This window comes from Neopelma chrysocephalum, unplaced genomic scaffold, assembly GCF_003984885.1.
Source record: "Neopelma chrysocephalum unplaced genomic scaffold, ASM398488v2 Primary Assembly neopelma1_65, whole genome shotgun sequence".
Classification (NCBI taxonomy): Eukaryota; Metazoa; Chordata; class Aves; order Passeriformes; family Pipridae; genus Neopelma; species Neopelma chrysocephalum.
Window position 1 is genome coordinate 1,899,206 of NW_020897722.1, and position 23,122 is coordinate 1,922,327.

General features: G+C 51.8%; 1 protein-coding gene across 1 annotated transcript; it reads left to right on the forward strand.

The window, feature by feature from the left end:
- The first annotated feature begins 3,951 nt into the window (after window positions 1-3,951).
- SOX8 (SRY-box 8) lies at window positions 3,952-9,177 on the forward strand. Its single transcript, XM_027683862.1, has 3 exons — window positions 3,952-4,463; window positions 5,646-5,884; window positions 6,747-9,177. Exons 1-3 carry the CDS (start codon window positions 4,021-4,023, stop codon window positions 7,478-7,480), a joined length of 1,416 nt encoding a protein of 471 aa, XP_027539663.1. The 5' UTR covers window positions 3,952-4,020; the 3' UTR covers window positions 7,481-9,177.
- Window positions 9,178-23,122: the final 13,945 nt, after the last annotated feature.

The window sequence follows — 23,122 nt, forward strand, 5'->3', positions numbered from 1 at the left end:
GCTTTGGATGAGACAAGGCTCATTTGATGTGAACAGAAGACAAATTTTGGACCTAAACTGACCTGCAAGGAAAGGAGCCATATAAATTTAGCCTTAAAATTCCATGAGCAGACACTGGTGGTGTGCTGGAGCCTTCCCAAGCACACGGTGTAGAATGGGACCCACCACTATTGTCCACCTCGAGGGCAAAGTTCTTCAGCTCTTCTGCTGCTATTTTAATTGAAGTGAGTAGAAAGTTACCACAGGTCTTTTTTTTTTTTTTAAATCTTCTTTTCAGATATCAGGAGCTTTCCTGAAAAGGCTTGAGCATTGTTTCACAGCAACCTCTGAGCTGCCACTTTCTCTGGGCAGAGCATTAATCCTGCACATGTCAGAGGCTTATTTTAACACCACGCACAGGTTTTACTCTTATCTGATCAGGGCTCGTTTTTTCTCCCCCTGTAAAGACTCTTTCTATTTGCTCTTTGGAATTCCCATGTAAAACCTGCTGGCAGTTCAAAGGGGGCCAATTTTTGATAAATGAGAACTTTACCTCTTGTTCAGATTAAGGATAAAGCGCAGCTTTGGGCTGGGCCTACACCCAGCCAAGGGAGGAGCACGGTCTGTGGGTCCATCACAGAGCACATCCGTCGTGTCCAGTGGTTCCCACGTGCTCTCATGCTCCAAAAATGCCTTCCCACTTTTCCACTGAGGAGGAAACTTCTCCTCCCTGGCACTAGCAGGGCTCTGCCTGCTCTGAAGCCAATGCACACACACTCGTATCCCTGTGTAAGGAATGGGTATGGAAGAGAGGAACTGGGATGGGAGGCCAGGCCACCTCCATCCCAGAGGGATTCTGAGGGTTCCCAAGTGACACAGTGATGGGGCCAAGCAAGCAGACCTCATATTGAGTGCCTGATTCCCAGAAACACTGGTGTGAGCTGGCCAGGAACTTTATTGGAGGCCACAGCAAACTCTAAAGAAAATGAAGGAATATTCCAAATATCAACCTCTTTTGTACCCACCCTGCCAGGAACAGCTGGCTCTGCTCCACAAAATCCTCTCTAAACATATCCCACCTCTGTTCCACCAAATCCTCTCCAGACATCCCCCACCTGGGTGCACTCTGAAGGCTCCATCAGGGGCAACAGGAACCTCGGCTCTTCCCTCCCAGATCTGCACCCTCTCCCTGGGAATCCTGCTGTCAGGGCCTGCCCTGCAGCGTCCTGGGGCAGGACAGGTGACCCATCCCGTGGGATCACTGCAGGACCTGCCCTGCAGCTCCAGCCTTCGCCCATCCCTGGGCAAACATCGCTGGGCCTCTGTCACACAAAAATTGAACGGGAGACCCCACAAGACAAACAGCCCCACTCGAACCCACTTGCTCTCCCAGCATTCTCTCACTCCGTGTCATGGATCAGTGAACTTCTCAGGAAGTTTCCTGGGTGCTCCAGCTGCCCCCTGTCCTCTTGTCCTCGGTGTGTGAGGCAGGACGAGGCCTCTCCCTGCGCCAGCTCAGCTGAGAACGGACACAGAGAGACACCAAAGGGCTTGGGCAGCATCTCAAACCCAGACGTGCAGCAGGACACGTTCCCTGCTCCGCTCCCAGGCACGGCCTCTTCCCTGTCCCCATCTCTGCAGCAAGAGGAAGCAACTCCCGAAAGTTGTCCTCCTCCTACCTGCGCTGGACAAAGAGGAATTGAAGTGTGTGGGCTGGGAAATGCAATTCCCCTCCTCGAGCAGAGCTGGAGAGCCCTGAAAGGCAGCAGCAAGCGGGGAGAAAACCAAAGTCTCTAATTCCTGCTGTCCTTGGGGGCTTCTTTTGCAGGAATTTGACTGGGAGTTGGAGGCAGGGAGCAGAAAACAGGGGCTCTTGTTTTCATTCCTGCCTCCGTGGGTTTGCCCCAGCGCTCCGAGGATCCCACAAATCCCTTCCCAAGGATCCCACAAATCCCTTCCCAGCCTCAGTCCTGCAGCGAGGGCCGGATCTTCCGAGGAAGGTGCTCCAGAAGGAGAGGCTGGCTTGGAAAAGCTGGACTAAAAATAGTGATTATTGCTTGACTCAGCCACCACTAAAACACTGAAATTCTGTGAGTCAGGTAAATCGTAAGGCACAGTTATTAAAGAGCTGTGAGAGCCCAACAAGTCAGGATTTATAGGAATATACATTAATTATATGTCACATGAGGGGGAAAAAAGATTTTGCCAAGTGTCCAACAGCCCTGCAAAGCCACTGGGCTGAAGCCCAGGGAAACAAACTCTTCTCCAATCTTATTAAGCTTTGGAGAAAAGTTAAATTATTCCTCATTTGCAAGTTCAACTTATTTATTTTGCCTTGAGCCTCAAAATAATATTTTTTAAAAGACACTTTGTAAAATTATACTTAAAATAACTTTGTCAGGAGGTAACTCACTTTGTGACTCTGCAAACCGAAAGCTAAAATCTGGAGAAACTACTAAATATGGAAAATAGAAATTCTCTAAATAAAATAAAATCAAATCCTTCTATGCACTTTAAGAGAATATATGAATTTTCACATAGAAAGCAGATGGATGTTCAGGCACATTTGAACACAGTGAAATTCAAAGCATACGCTTTATTTATTATTATACATTGCAGTAATAAAACAAAACACTCTGAAATCATCACATTCTTATTACTTTTTAAATTCTGGAATAGTTAAAGCCCAATTTCTACATTTTCCCCTACCAATCTTGTACGTGCACCCTCTTTTTTCCCGGGGGCGGGGAGCAGCGGATAAAACTGGAATTTGGGGAGTTGCTTTTTTTTTTTTCTCTCCAGAGTCGCAATTAGAAGGCTGAATTCCGCGGATAATTAGAATCAAATGCTCCAAATAAACGCTGCAAAAGCAGGGCTCGCTTGGAGAGGAGCAGCTTAAGCCGATGGGGGAGATTTTAGGGGTAACCCCTCCTTCCCCCGCACCCAAAGTCTCACCCCGAGGTGCCGCATCCTCCTCCGGCCGGGACCTCCCGGGAATGCTGCGGGGAGGGAGCAGAGGAGAGTCGGGCGAGGGAACACGGAGGGTCTCGTGTCGCTTTTTTCCCAGCGATTCCCGATTTCCTCCGTTATTTGCCCCTTGGAGGCAGCGGGAGAGAGGGAAGCGACGCGCTGGGGGCTGCGAGGAGCGCACGGCGGCCCGGGGGGACCCACGGGTGGCTCTACCCCCCTGCCACGCACCGATCTCCCCAAAAAACCCTGGAAAAGGGGCTTCGGGAGTAACCGGCTGTCCCAGGGCACGCACCGGAGCCTCCTCGCAGAGGGACTCCGCGGTCCCCTCCCGCACCCCGCTCCCCGCTGCCCCCCAAACCGGGCGGTCCCGGTAATTAAACACACAATTTGCTGGAGCGTAAAACACATCCCACCGTCGGGGGGTCCCCGTCGGTCCCGCGGCGCGGTGAAGCCCCCGGGCAATTCGCAGCGGAAAAAATAACCCCACGGAGGAGCCGAACGAGGGGAGGCGGAACGGGGGAGCCGGAGCAGGGCCGGGCCAGGCCGGGCCGCGTCTCAGCCGCCTCTCGCCGCCCGGTGCGGTCCGTGGAGCCCCGGGCGGGACCCCCGTGCGGGGCCGGCGGCGCGCGGGGTGTGCGGGGCGGGGCGGGCGGCGACCCCCGCGGGCGGCGGGGCCCCGCCCCTTATGCAAATCACCCCTCGCCCCGGACCAATGGCGAGCGGCGGCGGGGGCGGAGCCGCGCGCGCTCCCCTTAAAGTAACTTGTTGCCAGGGGCCCCGCTCCGCACTGGAAGTGGAGCGCGGGGCAGCGCGGGGGCCCCGGCGGCGGCAGCAGGACGGCGTTGGGGGGCCTGCGGGTTTTGGGCTGAATTTTGAGCTTTTTGCGTCTCTTTTTTTTTCCCTCGAATTTATTGGGGTTGGGTTTTCTTTTGTCGCCCTACCGAGGAGCGCGCGCGGCGGCCGCCGCCGCCGCCTCCCCCCCTCCCTCCCTCCCTCCGCTCCCCCGGCCCGGCCCGGCCGCGCCGCTCTCGCCGCTTCTCCCACCCCTCTCCCTTTCCCCCCTTTTCCCCGATGCTCAACATGACCGAGGAGCACGACAAAGCGCTGGAGCCGCCGTGCAGCCCCGCGGGCACCACCAGCTCCATGTCGCACGTGGACTCGGACTCGGACTCGCCGCTGTCCCCGGCCGGCTCCGAGGGGCTGGGCTGCGCCCCCGCGCCCGCCCCGCGCCCGCCGGGCCCCGCCGCGCTGGGCGCCAAGGTGGACGCGGCCGAGGTGGACGAGCGCTTCCCCGCCTGCATCCGCGACGCCGTCTCGCAGGTGCTCAAGGGCTACGACTGGAGCCTGGTGCCGATGCCCGTCCGCGGCAACGGATCGCTCAAGGCCAAGCCGCACGTCAAGCGGCCCATGAACGCCTTCATGGTGTGGGCGCAGGCCGCCCGCAGGAAGCTGGCGGACCAGTACCCGCATCTGCACAACGCCGAGCTCAGCAAGACCCTGGGCAAGCTCTGGCGGTGAGTCCCGAGCCCGCATCCCCCCCGGACGGCTCTGCCTCCTGCGTGCCTGGATCCCCCCTCCCGCCGCTTCTTTAAAACCCTTTTCCTGCGGTGGTTTTATTAATCCTTTTTTTTTTCCTGCGGTGTTTTTATTAATCTTCGTTTTTTCCTGCCCACGGGAAGCGCTTCGAACTGAATTATAACCCTACCTCTCTACCCCCCGAGCATCCCCGCACGCTGCGAAGGACGCGCCGGTCCTTGCTCCGAAAAATGCCCCCCGAGCAGCGGCTTGGACACCCTCGGTCCCGCCCCAGCGCTGTGCCACACGTGGATTTTCCCTGCTCCATCACGGAGACTCAGATCTAGGGCCCTTCCCTTGCCTGGCTGGGATTTCCCCCATCCCCAGGCAATGAGACTTTTTTTTTTTTAATTACTTATTTTATGGCTTTTTCTAATATTTTTTTTTCCTCTTGGCTTGCTTGGTGCTTAACGAGCTATAAACGCAAATAACCATTTTTAGCAGTTACTTTAATGAGCTTCCTGATTTCCCTTCTTATCTAATCAGTGCTTCCCACCGATGCAAACTTTTATTTGCTGGGTTACATCCCATCTCTGCCTTCCAAGGCTCTGCCCCGAGCCACGTTTTCCCGCGTGCTGTATCCCATCGTGTCTGTCCCTAACTCCCATCTTTCCTGCGATGCTCCTGCTCCTATTTGAGCCTCTCCAAGAGTTTGCAAAGAGAGACCTGGGCGAGGGGGAGAACTTGGAAAGCAATAATCCCGTCGCTGGTGCCTTCGGGGTTTCTTTGTAAGCACCAAACAAAGCTGGAGATGTTTGTCGCGGTGAGGGGGGTGGCATTTGTAGGACAAACATGGGAATTATAGTTGGGAAAGGCGTTGAAAATGGGGAAAGGGGATTTTGTTTTGCCCAGTTATCACTATCTATAGTGGCAAGGGTTTTCATGCCTCTATATTTGGTATTTTAATCTATTTTTTGCTGTGGATTTTAGCTGTTTTTTGCCACAGCAAATTCATTTTGTATTAACTTGCTGATTCCTCAAATCAGTGTACGGGAAGTGGGGATGTGCGAGTCTGAAAACAGACTGAAAACTCTTCAAGGAAAAGATACTAATTTTGGATTATTTTTTTTCCCCTCTCTCCTTATTATTAAAAAAAAAAAAAAAAATCCACACCGAACCAGTTTATTGAGTGAAAACGAGAAACGTCCCTTTGTGGAAGAAGCCGAGCGGCTCAGGGTGCAGCACAAAAAGGATCACCCGGATTATAAATACCAGCCCCGGAGGAGGAAAAGCGTGAAAGCCGGGCAGAGCGACTCCGACTCCGGAGCCGAGCTCAGCCACCACGGCGGGACGCAGATCTACAAGGGGGACAGCGGGCTGGGGGGCATGGCCGATCCCCACCACCACGGGGACCACACAGGTAAAGGGCCCTGAGGGCGAAATATCCGCGCGTGTTGGGTTGGTTGTTGGGTTGGGATGTGAACCCGCTGGCGGGCACGGGCTCATCCGCCTCCCTGCATGGATGTTGGTAGGACTGGGACCATCCCAAAGCAGGAGTTGAGGTGTCGCGCCAGTTTTCTGTAGGAAACGCTCCCAGAGCCCGCTGTGCCGTAGGAAATCCCCAAAGCGCATGGTCCCGTTTCCCTGGCTGGTCCCGGAGCGGGGAGAATTAATTGCGAGCTAATAAGGGTTAATAATCAGGGTGCCTGGGGAGCGGTCCCGGAGCTGAGCTTCCCCCGCAGCCCCGAGTTCCCCCCGGAGCGGTGCGTTGGCTCCGGGCGCGTGTTGACAGATTCCAGGAGGATTGCGAACGTCCTGCAGCCTCAGACGCGTCTGTGCTCTCGCCCAGCCTGGCTGGGGATCCTGGGGCTGCTCTGCCTCTGGCACAGCCAGGCTGGCTTCAGGCTGCCCACAGGGAGAGCGTGAGCAGGGCCCCTGCAATCCACCCCCGGGTTCTGCTTCCCGGGTGCAGGGCAGTTCGTGCAGCCGGGGTGTCCTGCTGTGTCCCAAAACGATGCTGATGGGCACAGAGCATTCCCTGGCTTCTCCTTCCCGCTGTGAGCCATCACCCATTTTTTACCATCATGCCACGTTTTACCCCAGGGAGGACATGGTCCCTGGCGTGGTTGCAGGGGGACATCACCCACCTCCGACACAGGGCTGTAGGTTTAGATCCCCCTTGCAATAAGAGGTAGGAGAAATGCCTTTTTTCTTAGGAGTCCTTGAAAGAATTGTGTGTCTTGTGGTCACTCTTTAAACCTTGCTGTCCCTCCGTCCCCCAGGCCAGACCCACGGGCCGCCTACCCCACCCACCACCCCCAAGACCGACCTCCACCACGGCGGCAAGCAGGAACTGAAGCACGAGGGCCGGCGCCTCGTGGAGAGCGGCCGCCAGAACATCGACTTCAGCAACGTGGACATCTCGGAGCTGAGCAGCGAGGTCATCAACAACATGGAGACCTTCGACGTGCACGAGTTCGACCAGTACCTGCCGCTCAATGGCCACGCGGCCCTGCCGGCCGAGCACGGCCCCGGCGCCGCCGCCTCCTACGGCGCGTCCTACTCGCACTCGGCCGCGGGCGCCGGCGGGGCCGCCCAGGTGTGGACTCACAAAAGCCCGGCCTCGGCGTCGCCGCCGGCAGCAGAGCCGGGCCAGCAAAGGCCCCACATCAAGACGGAGCAGCTGAGCCCCAGCCACTACAGCGACCAGTCCCACGGCTCCCCCGCGCACTCCGACTATGGCTCCTACAGCGCCCAGGCCTGCGCCACCACCGCCGCCAGCGCCACGGCTGCCGCCTCCTTCTCCAGCTCCCAGTGCGACTACACGGACCTGCAGAGCTCCAACTACTACAACCCCTACCCCGGCTACCCCTCCAGCATTTACCAGTATCCCTATTTCCACTCGTCCCGCCGGCCCTACGCGACGCCCATCCTCAACGGCCTGTCCATCCCGCCGGCGCACAGCCCCACCGCTAACTGGGACCAGCCGGTCTATACGACCCTGACGAGGCCTTAAAGGATGTGTGGGGCCCCTCCAGGGCTTCCCAGAAATGTGCACTAATGAAGGAATGAAGAGGAAGAGCGTGGAGTGCCGCGATAAGTTTCCAAAGTGCCTCCTGAGCCACTGGGAACTCTGCTCGTTGTGACTGGACGTCCCCTTGCTTCGAAACTCTCCAAAAGGACAGAGCTCTATTTTTCTTCGATGAATATGATTTAAAGTATTAAAAAAAAAAAAAAAAGGACGAAAATGATCCCCCCCCAAAAAAAAAAGCAAACAACAAAGAGGAAAAAAAAAAAAAAAAAACAAAAGCAAAGGACCGTCGATGCCTTTTGAATAAATGAAGGACCATTCGACTCCTCTGTGAGGACTGAACTGAACTTCCTCGGAGGGGAAGGTGACAAGTGCAAAAGTGGAGCAGGGGGGTGGGAAAAAGGGGGAGAGAAAACAACGGGGAAAAGCTGTTTGAGATTTTAAGGGTCTATTGCAATGTGAGGAACGGACCAACCTTGAGGGCAAGAACTCACTGGGACCAACAGGGATGAACCCCGAGAACTCGGCTATTCCATGGAACACTCCCGTGGGAACAAACCAGTCTGGTGGGACCAACCAATTAAATGTCTGAAGTGTTTTTGTTTTTTTGTTTTGTTTTTTTTTAGTCAGGAGTTCTTCTAAGCAAGGTTTGGCTGTAATTAACATTTTGTTTTGTTTTTTTGGAAGCTTAAAACATTTTTTTTTTTGGTTTGTTGGGTTTTTTTTGAAATCTGTTAAATATGTATTTATGTTCTGTATTATTTTGTCGTTTAATTAATGAAGTAATTTTTGTGCAAGGAAAAAAAAAAGTAGAATTTTAAAAGATTTTAAAGATGGGGGAGGGAACATAAAAAATAGTGGAGATGATACAATAAAATGGTGTTATGAGTCTATAGATTTTCGTTGGTTTTTGGGTTTTTTTCGCATTTGGAACCGCTGCAACAGTCGTGTTGGAGAGAGGGACTGAAGGAATCTGCCCATTCCAGGCAGACCTGGGATCTCAAATGGGAACATGAAATAACGAGGGGGAGGGAAATTACTAATTCAATTGGGAGGCTAAAACAATGGCTAAATGGGGCAGGTGATTTTTCTGGTTACCTGCTTTGGGGTGTTAAAATTGGATTTTTAAGGCATTGCGGAGTCTTCGAAGGCTTTCAGCACCAGGACTACTTTATAGGAAGGTGTAATTTAATGAGAAATTATCAACTTCTGCTTTAATTTTGGCTTCTAGGGACCAGATATCATCCATCAAGCTGTGAAACTAAAATCTCCTCCACTAAAAAATGTTTAGGTACTTAGTTTTTAGACTAATATTTCATTGATATATCTCTACTTCTTCCATTGTATGCTGAGCATATAATAACCGTCTATTTTATGGTAACTTGTGCCTTTAAAACCTTTGTAAATCTAAACCCACATTTCAGAGGTTATTCATCTTTTTACCTTTTCTACGTTTCCTACTCTTTTTTTCTAAAAAATATTTTTTTGCATATTTCCTTTTGGGGGGTTGCGGGGGCGGGGGAAAAAGACAAAAAAAGCTCATTTTTATGCAATCTATTTTTCTGTATAAAGTTTGAAAGACTTTGCCTGTTACTGATCTGTTCTCTTCACTCGCTTCTGACTAAGCAATGCTAACTTTTGTACAGATCCATTTGATAAAATTAAAAATTGCTTTTTATCAAGGACGTGTTCTGTTTTCTTTCTGCTTGAGCCTCTTTCTGTGCTGAGACAAAATGGGGAGAACAGCCCGGAAAGAGACGGATTATTTGGAATAAAATATTTTGGTTAAGGGTTTCTTTTCCTTTTAGTCTTGTTGTTTTGGGTTTTTTTTCCTTGCTCCTTTTCGCTCTACTTTAAAAGTGCCTTAGTATGAGATTTTTTTTTTAAATATATATATTTATTTCATTTTTCCTTCAAGAAGGGTATTTCCATGCCCGTAATCCCAAGGATTTTTTAGGATTTCAGTGAGACTGCTCACATGAGGATGGGTTTGCAAGGTCAGCCTGCGTGGTTTTGGTCCCAGTTGATTTTCTTCTGTAGAGCACGTAGGAATTTTACAGTCAGAAATTCAGCTTTCTGGTTGGTGAGCCCTTGTAAATACCTCTGAATTATGAGAGCAACAAAATTACATGTTGCATGTCATGGTTGGTTGGTTTTTTCTTTTTAAAATACAGCCATTGAAATAGTTACATTTGCGACTTTTATTTTGTTTTCTTACATAAACGTCAAGTTGCAGTTCGGTTTCACCAGTTTGGGGAGAAAAGGGGAATGAGGACTGTGAAGAAAAGGTCGGGATTTTAGGGAATTTCATCCTTCTGTGCCTGAGAAAAGCGCCTGGGACGTGGGTGTAGGGCAGCGCCGTGCAAAGGGCTTTAACGTGGGGGGGGAAAGAAATGTGCTGACAATTAATGAAGCTCCAGCCCATTAACAAAGTCTGGAGGGCAGAATCCCACGGCAAATGTGCCGTTTGCAGGCTCTGCCAGGAGGGGCTGTAAGGGGACACCATTTTCTCCGTGCTGGTTCACAGAACTCCTGGCAAAACGACTTTATTTCCACCCGAAGCCAAAGCTGCAGCGTAACTCCCTTCCCTCCCTTCCCCTCCTTCCAGTGACACTGCAACTTTCAAGGCTTGATCCTGATTTATGCTTGAAAAATTAGCTGTGTTTTGGCTCTGTGTCGAGGTGGGGTTTCATCTCCAAACTGGCACACTTTGGGGGGGGAAAAAGGAGCCAAAAAGTGGAATGGGAATGTGAGGATTTATCTTTGCTTTCGGCTCGATGGTCGATAGCGAAGCTTGGAGTGACTTCGCTGGGACATGATAAAGCAGAGTTAAAATATCTGCATGTGATGGACTTGTAAATCACCCCAAATAATGATATTAAAGTTTGCAAATCACCCAAAATGCTGAAGTTAAAGGTTGCACTGAAGCATCCCTGGCTCGTGGGAGAGCAGCACCCAGCAGGATGGATCCCGGTCACGGGCTTGGGGAACATCACTGAGCTCTTCCCTCTCTCCTTTTCCTTCTCCCAGTGTTTCCAGCAGCCCTGACTTCCCAGTGTGGCTTGACATCCAGTCCCTGTCCCATCCAGGAGCTGTGCTCTCCTCCCTTGGGACCCTGGCACCAGCCTGACCACGGCACCAAGGAATTGCACATCCCAAATAGGCAGCTTTTAATTCCATTTGCCTTCAGCCACACTTGGTTTTAGCTTTCTGTAAGCTCTGCAAAAATAGAGTTAGTTTTCAGTAATATTGGAAGAAACTAATTAATATACAATATAGATGTGTGTTATAATATATAGCATAGATTTATCACAGCATTGGAGTTGGAAGGGACCCACAAGGATCATCAAAATCCAACTCCTGATTATAGATATCAGAGATTATATTGTGTGGTGTGGTGACATAAGGCTTGGAATCACAGAATCATGGAATGGTTTGGGTTGGAAAGAACCTTAAAGATCCCCCCAGTCCCACCCCCTGCCATGGGCAGGGACACCTTCCACCAGCCCAGGTTGCTCCAAGCCCTGTCCAACCTGGCCTTGGACACTTCCAGGGATGAAGTGTTGGAGACCCCTTTGCAGCTCCTGAAAGCAATTCCAGTTTGAGCCGGGAATGCTGACTGGTGATTTTTATTGCCCTCCGAGCTCTGGACACTCACTATGTGTTTTTGGGATCCTCACTGTGTGTTTTTTGGGACACTCACTGTGTGTTTTTGGGACACTCACTGTGTGGTTTTGGGGTCCTCCTTGTGTGTTTTTGGGGTACTCACTGTCCGTTTGCTGGTGAGTAAAATCCAAAGCCACTGCAAAATGGATGTTCAGGAAGGTGCCAGGCAGATAAAATGCTCCGACCTGGATAAGCCAGTGCTAAACCCCAGGGATTTGGGTGAACTGGACATTCCCAAGAGCCCCAGCAGTTCATTCCCTACACCCCAATTTCCCCTGAACGACTCTCCTGTTCCATTTCCCGGGGAGAAAAACTCCGGGTGGGTTTCTGCCCAAAGAAGAGCATTTCGATCAGAAATGAATGCTGGGTGCACAGATGCATTTCCCTGCCCCGTCCTTCCCTTCCATTTTCCATGCCTGCAGCACGAGAAGTGCTTTTCCATGCTTTTCCTGGGCTCCTCCTGCCGTCAATGGCACCATTGTGTGCCCGGGCCCGGCGCTGGTGGCTCTTGTGTTGGCGTGAATCTGGAATGTCTCTGCAAAGTCAATGAGATCAGGTGAAACCAAGGCCGCCTTTTGACCCCTGGCTGTCAACAAAAAAGGCTTCTCAAGATAATTGCAGGAATACACGAGCGATAAAAAAGTTCCCCTATTTTAGTTTCGGAGCGGGGAATAATGGACGTCGCTGTTTAGCTGGATTGCTCAGACAGTGGTGGTTAGGAAGAAAGAGGAAATTAATTTTATAGACCGTATCCACATTCTTTCTGCGTGGTGGACAAAAAAAAAATGTCCCTTCCCGTCCTCCTCATTTTAATTTTTCCTGGAGTGATATCAAGTTTTGCTGCGAGTTTTTTACAAATCCGGTTGTAAGTTTGTGGCAAAGAAAATATTAAGTGGTGTTTCTAGGGCAGTGTTGGGCTTTAATAAACTTCCACGTGGGGATGTCCCTGATCCCTGTCCATGGATTGACCTCTTCCCTCTGCCACCTTTATCCTCCCAGTGCCAGGGCTGGATGCTCCTGGCCCCTTCCTACCTGTGGCCTGGGATTCGGAGGGAAAAAAATTAAATCTTAAATTAATACGACTAGAGATGTAAGTGCCATTTGGAATACAGGGTGTGGAGATGCCAGGAGGGCAGGAAAAGCTGTGCCAGGGGAGCAGATGCTCAGCCAAAGTGACCCTGGTAGGGCAGAGCTATGCCAGGGAGATTTTGGGAGCAGGAGCACCACGTGTGAGCCCATGGGAAGGCTTGGTGGCCATGGGAAGGGCTTGGTGGCCACAGGAGCTGCTGGGTGACCCAAGGAGGTGCCCCTGCAGTGAACACAGCCTGGCACAGCCCCGGTCCCCACGGAGCCTGGATGAACCAGCCCTTTGGGAACGCTTTGAGGAAACTCCAATATTGCCTTATTTCCAGCCTCTCAGAGTGGGAGGTTGGATCCAACTGATTTAGGGCTCTGAAGGCAAATTCTTAAGCACAAATTGACCAAGGGCTCCAAGCTCCCTTTTTGGGAATGAGGGCAGGGAGTTCCCCATCAATTCCTGACCGTTCCATGAGGGACACAGGGAGAAACCCCAGCTCCCAAGTGACACGGCCTCACAACCGCCCTGCTCCTCCTTGGAGACCCTGCAGAGCCTCCACAGGGTTTTTTGGGAGTTTATCACATGACAGCTTAATTAACATGTAGAGGGGAGCTGCTCAGGACTGTGGGAGCCAGGGTGACCCAATCCAGCCCTGTTCCATCTCCTCTCCCTGCCCAGCTGAGCCGGGGCAGTGTCGTTTTAAGTTCACTTTCTGCGTGTCACAGGCAGGAATTCGGGATGGCACCAGGCAGGAATTCGGGATGGCAGAGGCAGCAAAGGCTGAGGCTTGGGGAGGGGAAGCCATTTCCCAAATGAGTCAGCAGGAGCTAAAAATAGTCACCCCGGAGCCCAAACCACAGAAAATGGTGCTTATCCCAAATTGCCTCGTTCCCCTGCCATCCTGCAAGGCCGGCCCACGCTGGAGCCGGGAGCTGCAGGGCAATCCCTGCCGAGGGGATGCAGTGGGATGCAGGGGCTGCTGCCTGATGGGGAACACAGGAATGACAGCCCTTCAGGCAGCCCAGGTGGCTCCTGATGGATGTCAGGCCATGGGGGGGGTCCTGTCACAGAGTGTTTGCAGATTCCAGCCCCAGGGATGTGGCCGGAGCAGCGGCGGGTTCTGTGGATGAAGTGGGAAGCGAGTTTATTCCTTTGCAGAACCTTGCTGCAGGAGGAGGGGGATTCCAGGCATCATTTTTCCAGAAAACCACGTCGTCTCTATTGAAAAACTCAGTTTTAACAGAGCTAAGAAAGCAAACCTGCTCATGGCTTCTACTGCAGCCGGGCACCAGGACAGCCACTGCCATGGGGTGGGACACATGTGGATGCCACCAGTCCAGGGACTGTCACCCAGAAGTAGTTTGTCACTTGGATAAACAAGGTGGGTGCTGCCAAAATCGTGGCTCTGCCCTCCCTGGGCTTGCAAGAGCCTCTGGTGTTGCTGCTGACCCCCATTAAGCCAGTCCCATATGGCCCCGGAGCTCAGCCACGCACAGCGTGTGTGTCCCTGGCTTAACTGCAGGGCTGCCTTTGACCTGGTTTAGGGAAGCCCGTGTTTCAAAAAACGCCAGTTGGACACACTTATTCTGGTCTAAAAGCCTCTTCTTTCAGTTTATCTTAAACCAATTAGGGATGAAAACCAAGCCACTCCTAATCCAAACTGAGAGGGTGTCCCCTCAGCTCCTCGTCACGGCTCCCGGGGCCGTGTTGGTTTAGGGAAAGCGATGCAAAGACGTTGGTGTGGCTGGGAAGGGATGCCCAGGGAGAGATGTGGAGCTGCACAGCTGTCCTGCCATGGCACCTCACCCCATCCCACCACAGCACCATAAACCCATCCCACCAGGGCACCTCACCCCATCCCACCCCTCTCCACAGCCTGGCATCGGCTCCTGCTCCCTGTATTTGTTTGTGGCTGTGTGCTCAGGCAATATTGTGACTGCCAGAGACGTGATATTAAAACATTTACCCAAAATACCTCTGCCTGCCTCTCCCCTCCCCTCTCTCGTCCCCCTCCTCCTCTTTTTCTCTCTCCTTTTTTTTTTTTCGTGCTGCGTGTTGAAATTCCCAGCGCAGGGATGGAGGGTCTTCACCCAGGAAAGGGTTAAGCATTTTGAAAGGTCTTGTTTGAGGTAGAGTGAATTTTAACCACCACACACATAACGAATGCGAAACAGCCTGAATTGCTGGTGAGGAGCCAAGAGCACAAGAGAGGAGCTGCTGAATTTTAATGATTCATTATTGCATGGAAGGCCTTTGTCTTCCTTTATCCGGTGCACAATAAAAGAATTAATTGGACAGAAAATGGCAGGGCAAAGAACTGACAAGTCATTAAGGGGCTCTGAATGGCTGATTAGGTGCACATTGGGGGTGGAATTTCAACTGCACTGTTTCAGCAAGGGCTCCGGAATAATAATGGCATGGCACAGTTTATATTTTGTATGCAGTACCAGAAAGGCCTTTATGTCGGCATTGTGGTGCTATTTATTATGCTGTCTATTTAGCCATTGTTGGCATTGTGCTTCCAATAAGAATGCACAAACAAAGTTCGGATTTTTTTTTTTTATTTTTTTTATTTTAACTTCGCCGAGGCAAAATAATTGGGAATCAGGATCTCGCTGCATGGATAGTTTTTTATTAATTTTTTGAGCAGGGCTTGTGTGTGTGTGTCTGTGTGTGTCTGTGTGTGTGTGTTCAGGAAAGGCAGTAAATATTTAGACTTGCCCGGAGTAGCCTCATTTAGCAGAAGGAAAAAGAACTAATAAACTTCTCCTGCTTTTCTCCCCCCACCCCGTCCCCGAGGAGCGGCGGGACCGGGAAAGCCTCGTGGAAGCAGCTGGAGGAGCCCCCGTGGTGGTGGTGGAGCCCCCCGGGAGCGCCAGGGGGGCTCTGGCCACTTCCCCAGCCCGACGGCGGGAGGATGCAGCCCCAGGAAAAGCAGCCAACTGGAATTATTGGTCGCTAGGAAGTTCATGGAACGTCTCGCACACGCATCCTTTGAGGCGGCTCCTGCCAAAGCCGCCTTGTTGTTGCTGTTGTTGTTGTTGTCGTCGATGTCAAGCAGTTGCCTGTTGGTTATAATACAAACCACACACACGGGAGGGGAAGGAGGAACAGCTGAAAAGCCCAGGACACCCATAGGTGTGATTTGGAGGAGGACTGGGCTGTTTTTCCTTATAAAAGGATAACAAACAGGAAGAGCCGTTTGCTGTCAGCTGCTTGGAAGTTTCAGGGGGGGAGAAAAGGCAACTTTAATGAGAATACAGGGGATTTTTGCCTTTCCAGTGATTCACTGCAGCCTGGTGGAAATAGAAAGCTGTCCTCCTCCTGGACCCAGGGATTCTCACACCAGGCATTGCATTTTTGACTCTGCTCTGAGCTCACCGAGGGTGACGTCACTTCTGACAAGCTCCGTCCTGTCCTCAGGCTGCCTCTGATACCAAAGGGAAGGTGCCTCCTCCTCTTCCCAGATCAGAGCTGTGAACATCCCTCTGCGTGCCCAGGGACCAGGAGCTGTGGGTGAACCCCTTATTTCCAAGGACTAGAGGAGCAAAAGCCACTGAGAATGGATTCACCTCATCCAGCAAAACCTGCAGCCGCCGGAATCCTCCTGCTGACGAGCTGGGATGGACTGGGAGGGACTGGTCCTGGCTCACATGGACTTCCCAGCTCTGCCTCCACATCCCAAGCCATGCCCCATCCCCATCGTTCCCCTCCTGCCCTGAAAACCTGGATCAGGGAGTTTTTAGCAGGATGAGCTCCCACACTCACATCCTTCAGCAAATGACCTCTCCTGTCCTGGCTGGAGGGAACAGGAGGGAGAGCTCGGTTTTCTCCTCCTCCACAGCCTTTGGTCCCTAATTTTCCTGTCTGGAATGTAAGGGGACAGAGGGAGTCTCGTTCCCACATGATGTCACTGGGGAGATGGCTTTAAACAATTTAGATCAGATCTAAGGAATAATTTTTTGGTAACGAGGGTGGTGAGGCCCTGGCACAGGTTGCCCAGAGAAGCTGTGGCTGCCCCATCCCTGGAAGTGTCCAAGACCAGGCTGGATGAGGCTTGGAGCAACCAGGGCTAGTGGAAGGTGTCCCTGACCCTTTCCCATGCTCCTCTTGTTTTTTAATTTTATCCTAGATATGGGCTAATAACTGGTTAACAATGTGTACATATATATGTATAAATTTGAAAATGTGAGAGGGGATTTGGGTGTCAGGGAGATGGATGAACTGCAACCTGAAACTTTTTAGGTAAGGAAAAGTGAAAAGCAAAATGGGATTGTTGCAAAAAATGCCATTCTCAGCAGAATACAGCCCTTCTGCAGTCAGATTTTAAGAGGTAGTTGGTGGCACTCTTTGTTCAGAGAGTAAAACACAAATAAAATCAAAGAATTAAAAAAAAAGGTTGGGGAGGGAGCTGGTTCCACTGGAGTTTGTTATGTTCCTCCTGAGACCTCAGCTTCTGAACAATGTGAAAGGAGAAAAAATATTATATATATATATATATTTGTGCTCCTCTGCTTGTGTGCAGCTGGGAATGAGCAGATGGAAAAGCTGTTTCCCACCTGCTGAGCTGGGAAATGCCACCACCTCTTGCTCTGCCACTGGAGGAGACTCTCACTGCCATCCCTGTGGCATCTTGTCCCTGGAGCTGAACCAGGAGTCACCCACAAACAGCCCCTTTTCCCAACCAGGAGGATTTGATGCCACACCCAATGGGACCCTCTGCAGATGGACAACGAGGTCCCAGGTGGTCAAGGGCTCTTGGAAGATCCCAGTGCTCCAGGGCCACCTGAACCCCAGGAGGTCTGTGGGCTTTGAGAGCCCATCCTGGTCACCAGATGGAGATGGGAATAAAGCTGGGCCCAAACAGCCGAAATTCAGGCAGGAATCCAGATGTTCTCAACATTTGGGAGAAATCAGCTCTGTGGAGGAAGAGCTGGGAGCGATGTCCATCGGAGCAGAGTCAGGTGAGAGCTCCAGAGCCAGATTCCAGCCATCCCTGAAGAGCTGTGAGCTCGAGCCCTGGAACAGTTGGCTGAAACCCACGCCTGGTGATGGGATACAGAGAAGTTAAAAACTTATCTAAAGCACTTAACAAAATTCCCAGTCGGAAGCAAGTTTATTATTTCAGTGAAAATAACTTAACAAAACATCCGAGTGGTAGATGTTTGTGTTCTATTTCTGGGAATGCAGGAAAGACCCTGTGAACCTCTCCCCCAAAAAAATGTCTAAACAATCAGCCCCAAACCATGTAGATGTTCCAATCTGCTTGGAGGAAAGAGGGAAAATGGAAATATCTGCACTGGAAGAGAGCAAAAGGTCTGTCTCAAGGGTGTCCTGCAAAGGCCTGTGCAGGTTTGCCAAGCAGAATTAAGCAAAACCACCTCAAATAAGGGGAAAAACCCAGGGTTTATATAAAATAGCCCTTTCCCAAGTCTCTGCCAGCCTCTGGCAATCAGCAATCACTGTGAGACCCTTCTGTTGCCTCACTGGGATGCTTGGAAGTTGTATGTTTTCCATGGATTTGTTAAGCCTCCTTTGAGCCCAACCCCGCTCCTGGCCCTGTGGCAGAGCTCTGTGACTGGACTGATCACTCTGAAAAAAAACAAGAGGTCTTTCTTTTTCTCTAATTTCTGCCTTCTGTTCAGTTACTGTATCATGAGACACACCAAGGGATGGCAAAAATAATCCCTCTCCTTTCCCTTCTCCTTTTCCTATTTGATTCTTCATTGCCTACCCCAAAACACCTCAGTCTAGGCTGGAAAGAGCCTTCCAGAAGCAAAATAAAATATTTCAGCTCCAAACCTAAAAGATCCACTTTGGGCAGATTTTTGTCCCCGTCTCTGACTCCTCATTGGGGCCCAACATGTTCCTGGACCTGGTGCTTGTGACACTTGTCTGTGGGGAAAAATGGACTTTAAATATGCTTGGAAAATCAGGGTTTCCTGGCTTCTGAGCAATAAATCCTGGTTTTAGGCTGGAGGCTGAGCCCTGGGCTGCAGGAGGGGCTCCCCCATCCCCACCACCCACCTCCCGTGGGCTCACGGGGTGTCCTGAGGTCTCGGGGCCACCCAGCCCAAACCCCAGGATATATATTTGAGCCCTAAATGGCTCAAATGGCATCTTTTGGATTTTCCCTTTTACCTAATTACAGGGATTTATTTTTATTACCACTATGGGCTCGTTCCCAAACCCAGTCAGCTCAGCAGAAAGCTCGTACGGGCTCGTGGATCAGGCCGAGGCACTCGGGGTAGCTTTTCCTATAACAAATTATCCATTATTTGCTGGATCTCATTTAATTATTAACCAGAAGCTGCAGATATTTCCCTTCCAGGTGAAATCAAGGACAAGCCCCCCCACTGCCCTCAGGAGGATTTCATTGCAGCTCCAACTAGGACGGTCGGATCCGTGTTGTCACACCACAGGTCCAGTCCATGTTGGTTGGAGCCAAAGGGTTGTAACATCAGCCACACTGAGGTGGATTTTGGCCAAAGTTTTTCCAGCCCAGCCCCCTCTGTGAGCTCAGTGCCCCTCTGTGTGCAACATCTGCTCCACCTTTGTGGGAACGCTGCTCCTGCCCCTGGAATCACCTCAAGCCTCATTGCTGAACACGGGGATTAGGAGGGATTGGAGGCATCTGCTGCCCTGGGATCTGGGCTTCAGCTCCCTTGGGCTGTTAATAAAGGTGAGGAACTGATTCTTTCACCCCCTTGAAGTGGGTAGGAAATGAAGGTGTTACTTGTCCCATTTTTCTAGCCTGGGATGTGTCCCGTGTGGCACCTTGTGGGAGAGCAGGAGGAGCCCATGCAGAATGCAAGGATGAGTTTAGGAAGCAGAAACCTTTTAATTCCTTTTATGCTGGCAGGTTTTGTCATGGATTCCATTGGAGACCACGTGACCTCTGGAAATGGCCTCTGCCTCTACCTTAACTTCTCAAAGAATTGCTCTTTGGGTGTCTCATCCTACATGTTTGTCACCCCCTGGGCTCACTTGAGCCCAGCCATTTCTCCCCAGTCCTAGAGCAGAGCACACAGGGATGGTTTCTCCATGGGTTCCCTTTTGCAGTGGAGTGCTTGGAGAGAAAAATTCCCACAGCTCTGCCTTCCTCGTGGTTTATCTGCTGGTGCTGGACTCAGGAGGACTCTGATTTGAGCCAGAGGATCAGAGGTGGGCTGTGAGCTGCTGCTGCACAGGCTGATGGTAACTGAATGCAACAGATTTTCCCACACTGAAAATAAGGAATTTAAGTGCTGACTTGCTGCTTGAATCAAATGCTTGACTATTCTCTGTAGGAAGAAGTTTTTATATAAAGGGATTTCAGAAGTAAGCAAGTCCTGGAGTAGAATCTTCACCCTCAGGACACCTGTCCCTCCCTTGGAAATGTAATTCAGTGCCATTTCTGTAGGTGTAAAGCTCTATAGCAGCAGTTAATATATGCATACTTCTGGGTTCCCTCATTACCATTTCAGTTGGCTCGTTTACATAATAACACAGAACAGAAGATCATTTGCATAAAATTAAAAAAAAAAATCAAATAACCCCGAATGTTGCTTTTATTTTGAAAGGCGCGGGGAAGGAGCCTGTGAAGTTATTTATATCCCCGAAAGTCCCGAGGAGGCTGGTCGGCAGGGAACCGTGCTTTCCTCACAAAATGGGACCTGACCACTTCAATTTATTCATGAAATATTAGCTCACTTAGCGCAGGAGTTTTTTAAGCAGCCGGGCTGGAGCTGACGGGAAATCCCCTCCCGGCTGCGGCGGGATCGGGAGCCAGACAAAAGTCACCTCCCCCGGCTCAGCTCCGCACCTGAGGGGCTGGGAGTGAGGGCTCTGCTCCTCGGAGACTGCTGGTGGGATGGAAAAATGCCTTTCTCTCCCAGCACTCCTGCCCCATGGACATTTACCTAAATTTGGGGGGTTCACACCTCCCTGGCGGGGGGACGCTCGTGGCAATGGGTCAGCAAAGCTCCTCGGGGGCTCTCTGGGTTTCCTCTTGTGGCCTGGTGGAATCACGGCATTGTTTAGGTTGGAAAAGACCTCCAAGATCATTGAGTCCAACCTTTGATGGATACCAAGCTCTTAGGGAGAGTCCAAAGGAGGGACACAAAGGTGGGGAAGGGCCTTGAGGAGCAGCTGAGGGCACTTGGTGTGTTCAGCTGGGGAAGAGGAGGCTGAGGGGAGACCTCACTGCAGCTCCAGCTTCCTCAGGAGGGGCAGAGGAGGGGCAGGGACTGAGCTCTGCTCTGGGGGGACCAGGGACAGCACCCAGGGAATGGCTGGAGCTGTGTCAGGGCAGGCTCAGGTTGGATCTCAGGGAAAGGTTCTTCCCCCAGAGGCTGGTTGGGCACTGACCAGGCTCCCCAGGGCAGTGGGCACAGCCCCAAGGCTGCCAGAGCTCCAGGAGGGTTTGGCTGATCCTCTGGGGCACAGGGTGTGACTCTTGGGGATGGTTCTGTGCAGGGCTGAGGGTTGGACTGGATGGTCCTTGTGGGTCCCTTCCAGCTCAGCGTGTCCTGTGATTCTGTGAACTAAACCATAAGAGCCACGTGCCAGAGGAAATCCTCCCAATTTCCTTGGCCAAATACTCCCAGATGAGCAGCCCTTGGCCATCCCATGTGATGGGTCAACCCCATCTGGGGATGGAGTGAGCAGGGTGCCCCCAGTAGGATCCAGAGGGAGGGCCGTGGGCCTGTTCCCAGCACGGCCAGACATGGAATTGTGGGTTCCGTGGGGGAAATGTGAGGCTGAGCAGGGAAACTCGGGCTGATTTGGTATTCAAGGCGAGTGCAAAATGGCCAGATTTGCATGAGAAAGGTTTGTTGGGAGAAATCTCAGGCCAAATCCTCTTTTCATTTCTAAGTCTCCAAACTTGCAGCATCTTTCCCAACGCCGGGAACGTTTCCTCACGTCAGGTTTGCATGAGGGTCGTGAGAGCTGAGCCTGGCCCAGGAGTACCCAAAGCTCATGGAGCACTGAGAGATTTATTACAGCAATTGCTGGCAAAACCATCACCAAAATTAAACTACAACCCCCTGTAATGAGCTGGGCTCTACATTCTCACACTGGTGCAAATCCTCCTGTCGATTATTGGGTTGGCAAGTTCTTGCAGCACAAATGGCCTCAAGGTTGGGAAACATGACCCTGAGCTGCCTCCTCTCTCTGCTCTTTGGGGAGCAGTGCTGGACTGTGGGAGCACAGGGGCAGAGGGACAATGGGACAGTGTCTGTGCTGGGCTTCCCTGTCCCTCAGCAGGATGCTCCCAAGCAAAGTCCACGTGTGTGGGGGCTGCCCTGTCCCCCCGGCACACACCAGGGATGTGCATTGTTGGCCGTGGGTGTGGTGGGTCCCAGCACTCTGGGCCTGCCAGACTTGGACTTGTGCCCCGAATCTTCACATGGCCTCAATAATTCTGTGCCCCTTTCTCACCCTTCTCCGTGTCCTCACGGTGGTGGTTCCTCCGCTGCAGGTCCTCCAGAAGCATTTGGGAGGGCAAGATCTCCTCTGCAGAATTCCTCATCCCAAAACCCATCCCAAACCCAGGAACCTCAGCTCGGAGATCTTCCACCCCTGTGCATGGGGGTGGATCACACCAAGGGGTGACACCTTGACATCCTTCTCCCAGGAGCCTGGAAGAGTGGGCACAGGGAAGAGGATACTCAGTTTGGGATGGGCCCAATCCTGACATCCTGCCTGTCCCCAGCATCCTGAACGATGTCTGTGCTGCATCTGCTCCCTCTTCCAAGTGTCTGCTCCTCCCAAGGGGCAGCAGAAGCCTGAGCTGAGGCTGGGACTGAGGTCCCGGATGAAAAGGGAGGTGATGCTCCCCCGAGTCCTACAAACATTATTCCTGCAGGGACAACAAGGCCCTGGCAATTTGGGATGTTTCCTTGTATCCTGTACTGAACAATCAGAAGGAAAAACCTTTTCCTTCACCAATTGCCCAGGGATCCCTGAGAGACTCCCATCAGTGTCCCCTGTGCTGGAATGCGCTGACTGGGTCTTCTCCAGGTTCCTCCATCCCAGACACAAATTGAGCCGGGGGGAATCCACAGCAGAATTTCACAGCTCACTGTTTTAATAAATGTCTGGAAAACGCGGAGTGAAATTGAGTTCGGACCTTTCCAACGCACTAATATTTTGGAACACATGGATCGTGCATATGGGAATAGTCCTGGCCTGGAAAGCATGGGTAAGACCCAAATAGCTCCAAGAGACACCGCTTGGAAGCTGGATTCAATAAAGGACCATCCCTTGGAGCTGAGGAAACAGGACAACGGGGCTGCTGAGACCCCACTGTGCTGGGGGGGATTTCAGGGCCACTAGCAAGTGCTGCTCCATGACACAGGACAGATGCTCTGCCTGCTGATAACGAGGAAAATAGTTATGAACACTGTTAATTGCCAAAAACTAAACTCACTGCTGTGGCCTGAACTCCCTGCTCAGCAGAGCCCGTGGAGGACGTGGACCGGCCTTTGCTTCACTCTCAGCATGGCCACGAGGAGAAAAACGTGTCCCTGAGGCACCTGGGTCCCCCCCGGAGCACCGGGGAGGGCAGAGCCCACCCGAGGGCCAGCATTTTTCCTGCAAGAAGCTGAAGATTTGGCCAAGATAACTCGTGTGCTCCCCGGGTGCTGAGCATCGCCCCGGCGCTGGGAACCCGCCGCTGATTTGCAAGGGAAATGCTGGGTAAATAATCCTCATTACCCGGGAAAGCTGCCCCTTCCAGCTCCAGTTCACTTGTTATTCCGATCAGCCGATAAACCTCGTTTGCATAATTTTCTCTCCCCTCCGCGCTCCGGCGCCGCCGTCGGGGCTCGGGCGGGCTGTTGTCGCTCTCGTTCATGTTGCTGCTCCCCGTGCTCGTCCCGACTGAAGGGTTTGCAGTT

What these genes read in the sequence shown, in the direction of transcription:
- SOX8 (XM_027683862.1), top strand. Translation starts at nt 4,021, where the DNA reads ATGCTCAACATGACCGAGGAGCACGACAAAGCGCTGGAGCCGCCGTGC. An exon ending in ACCCTGGGCAAGCTCTGGCG is followed by an intron (nt 4,464 to 5,645) that starts GTGAGTCCCGAG and finishes ACACCGAACCAG; the next exon opens with TTTATTGAGTGAAAACGAGA. An exon ending in CCACCACGGGGACCACACAG is followed by an intron (nt 5,885 to 6,746) that starts GTAAAGGGCCCT and finishes TCCGTCCCCCAG; the next exon opens with GCCAGACCCACGGGCCGCCT.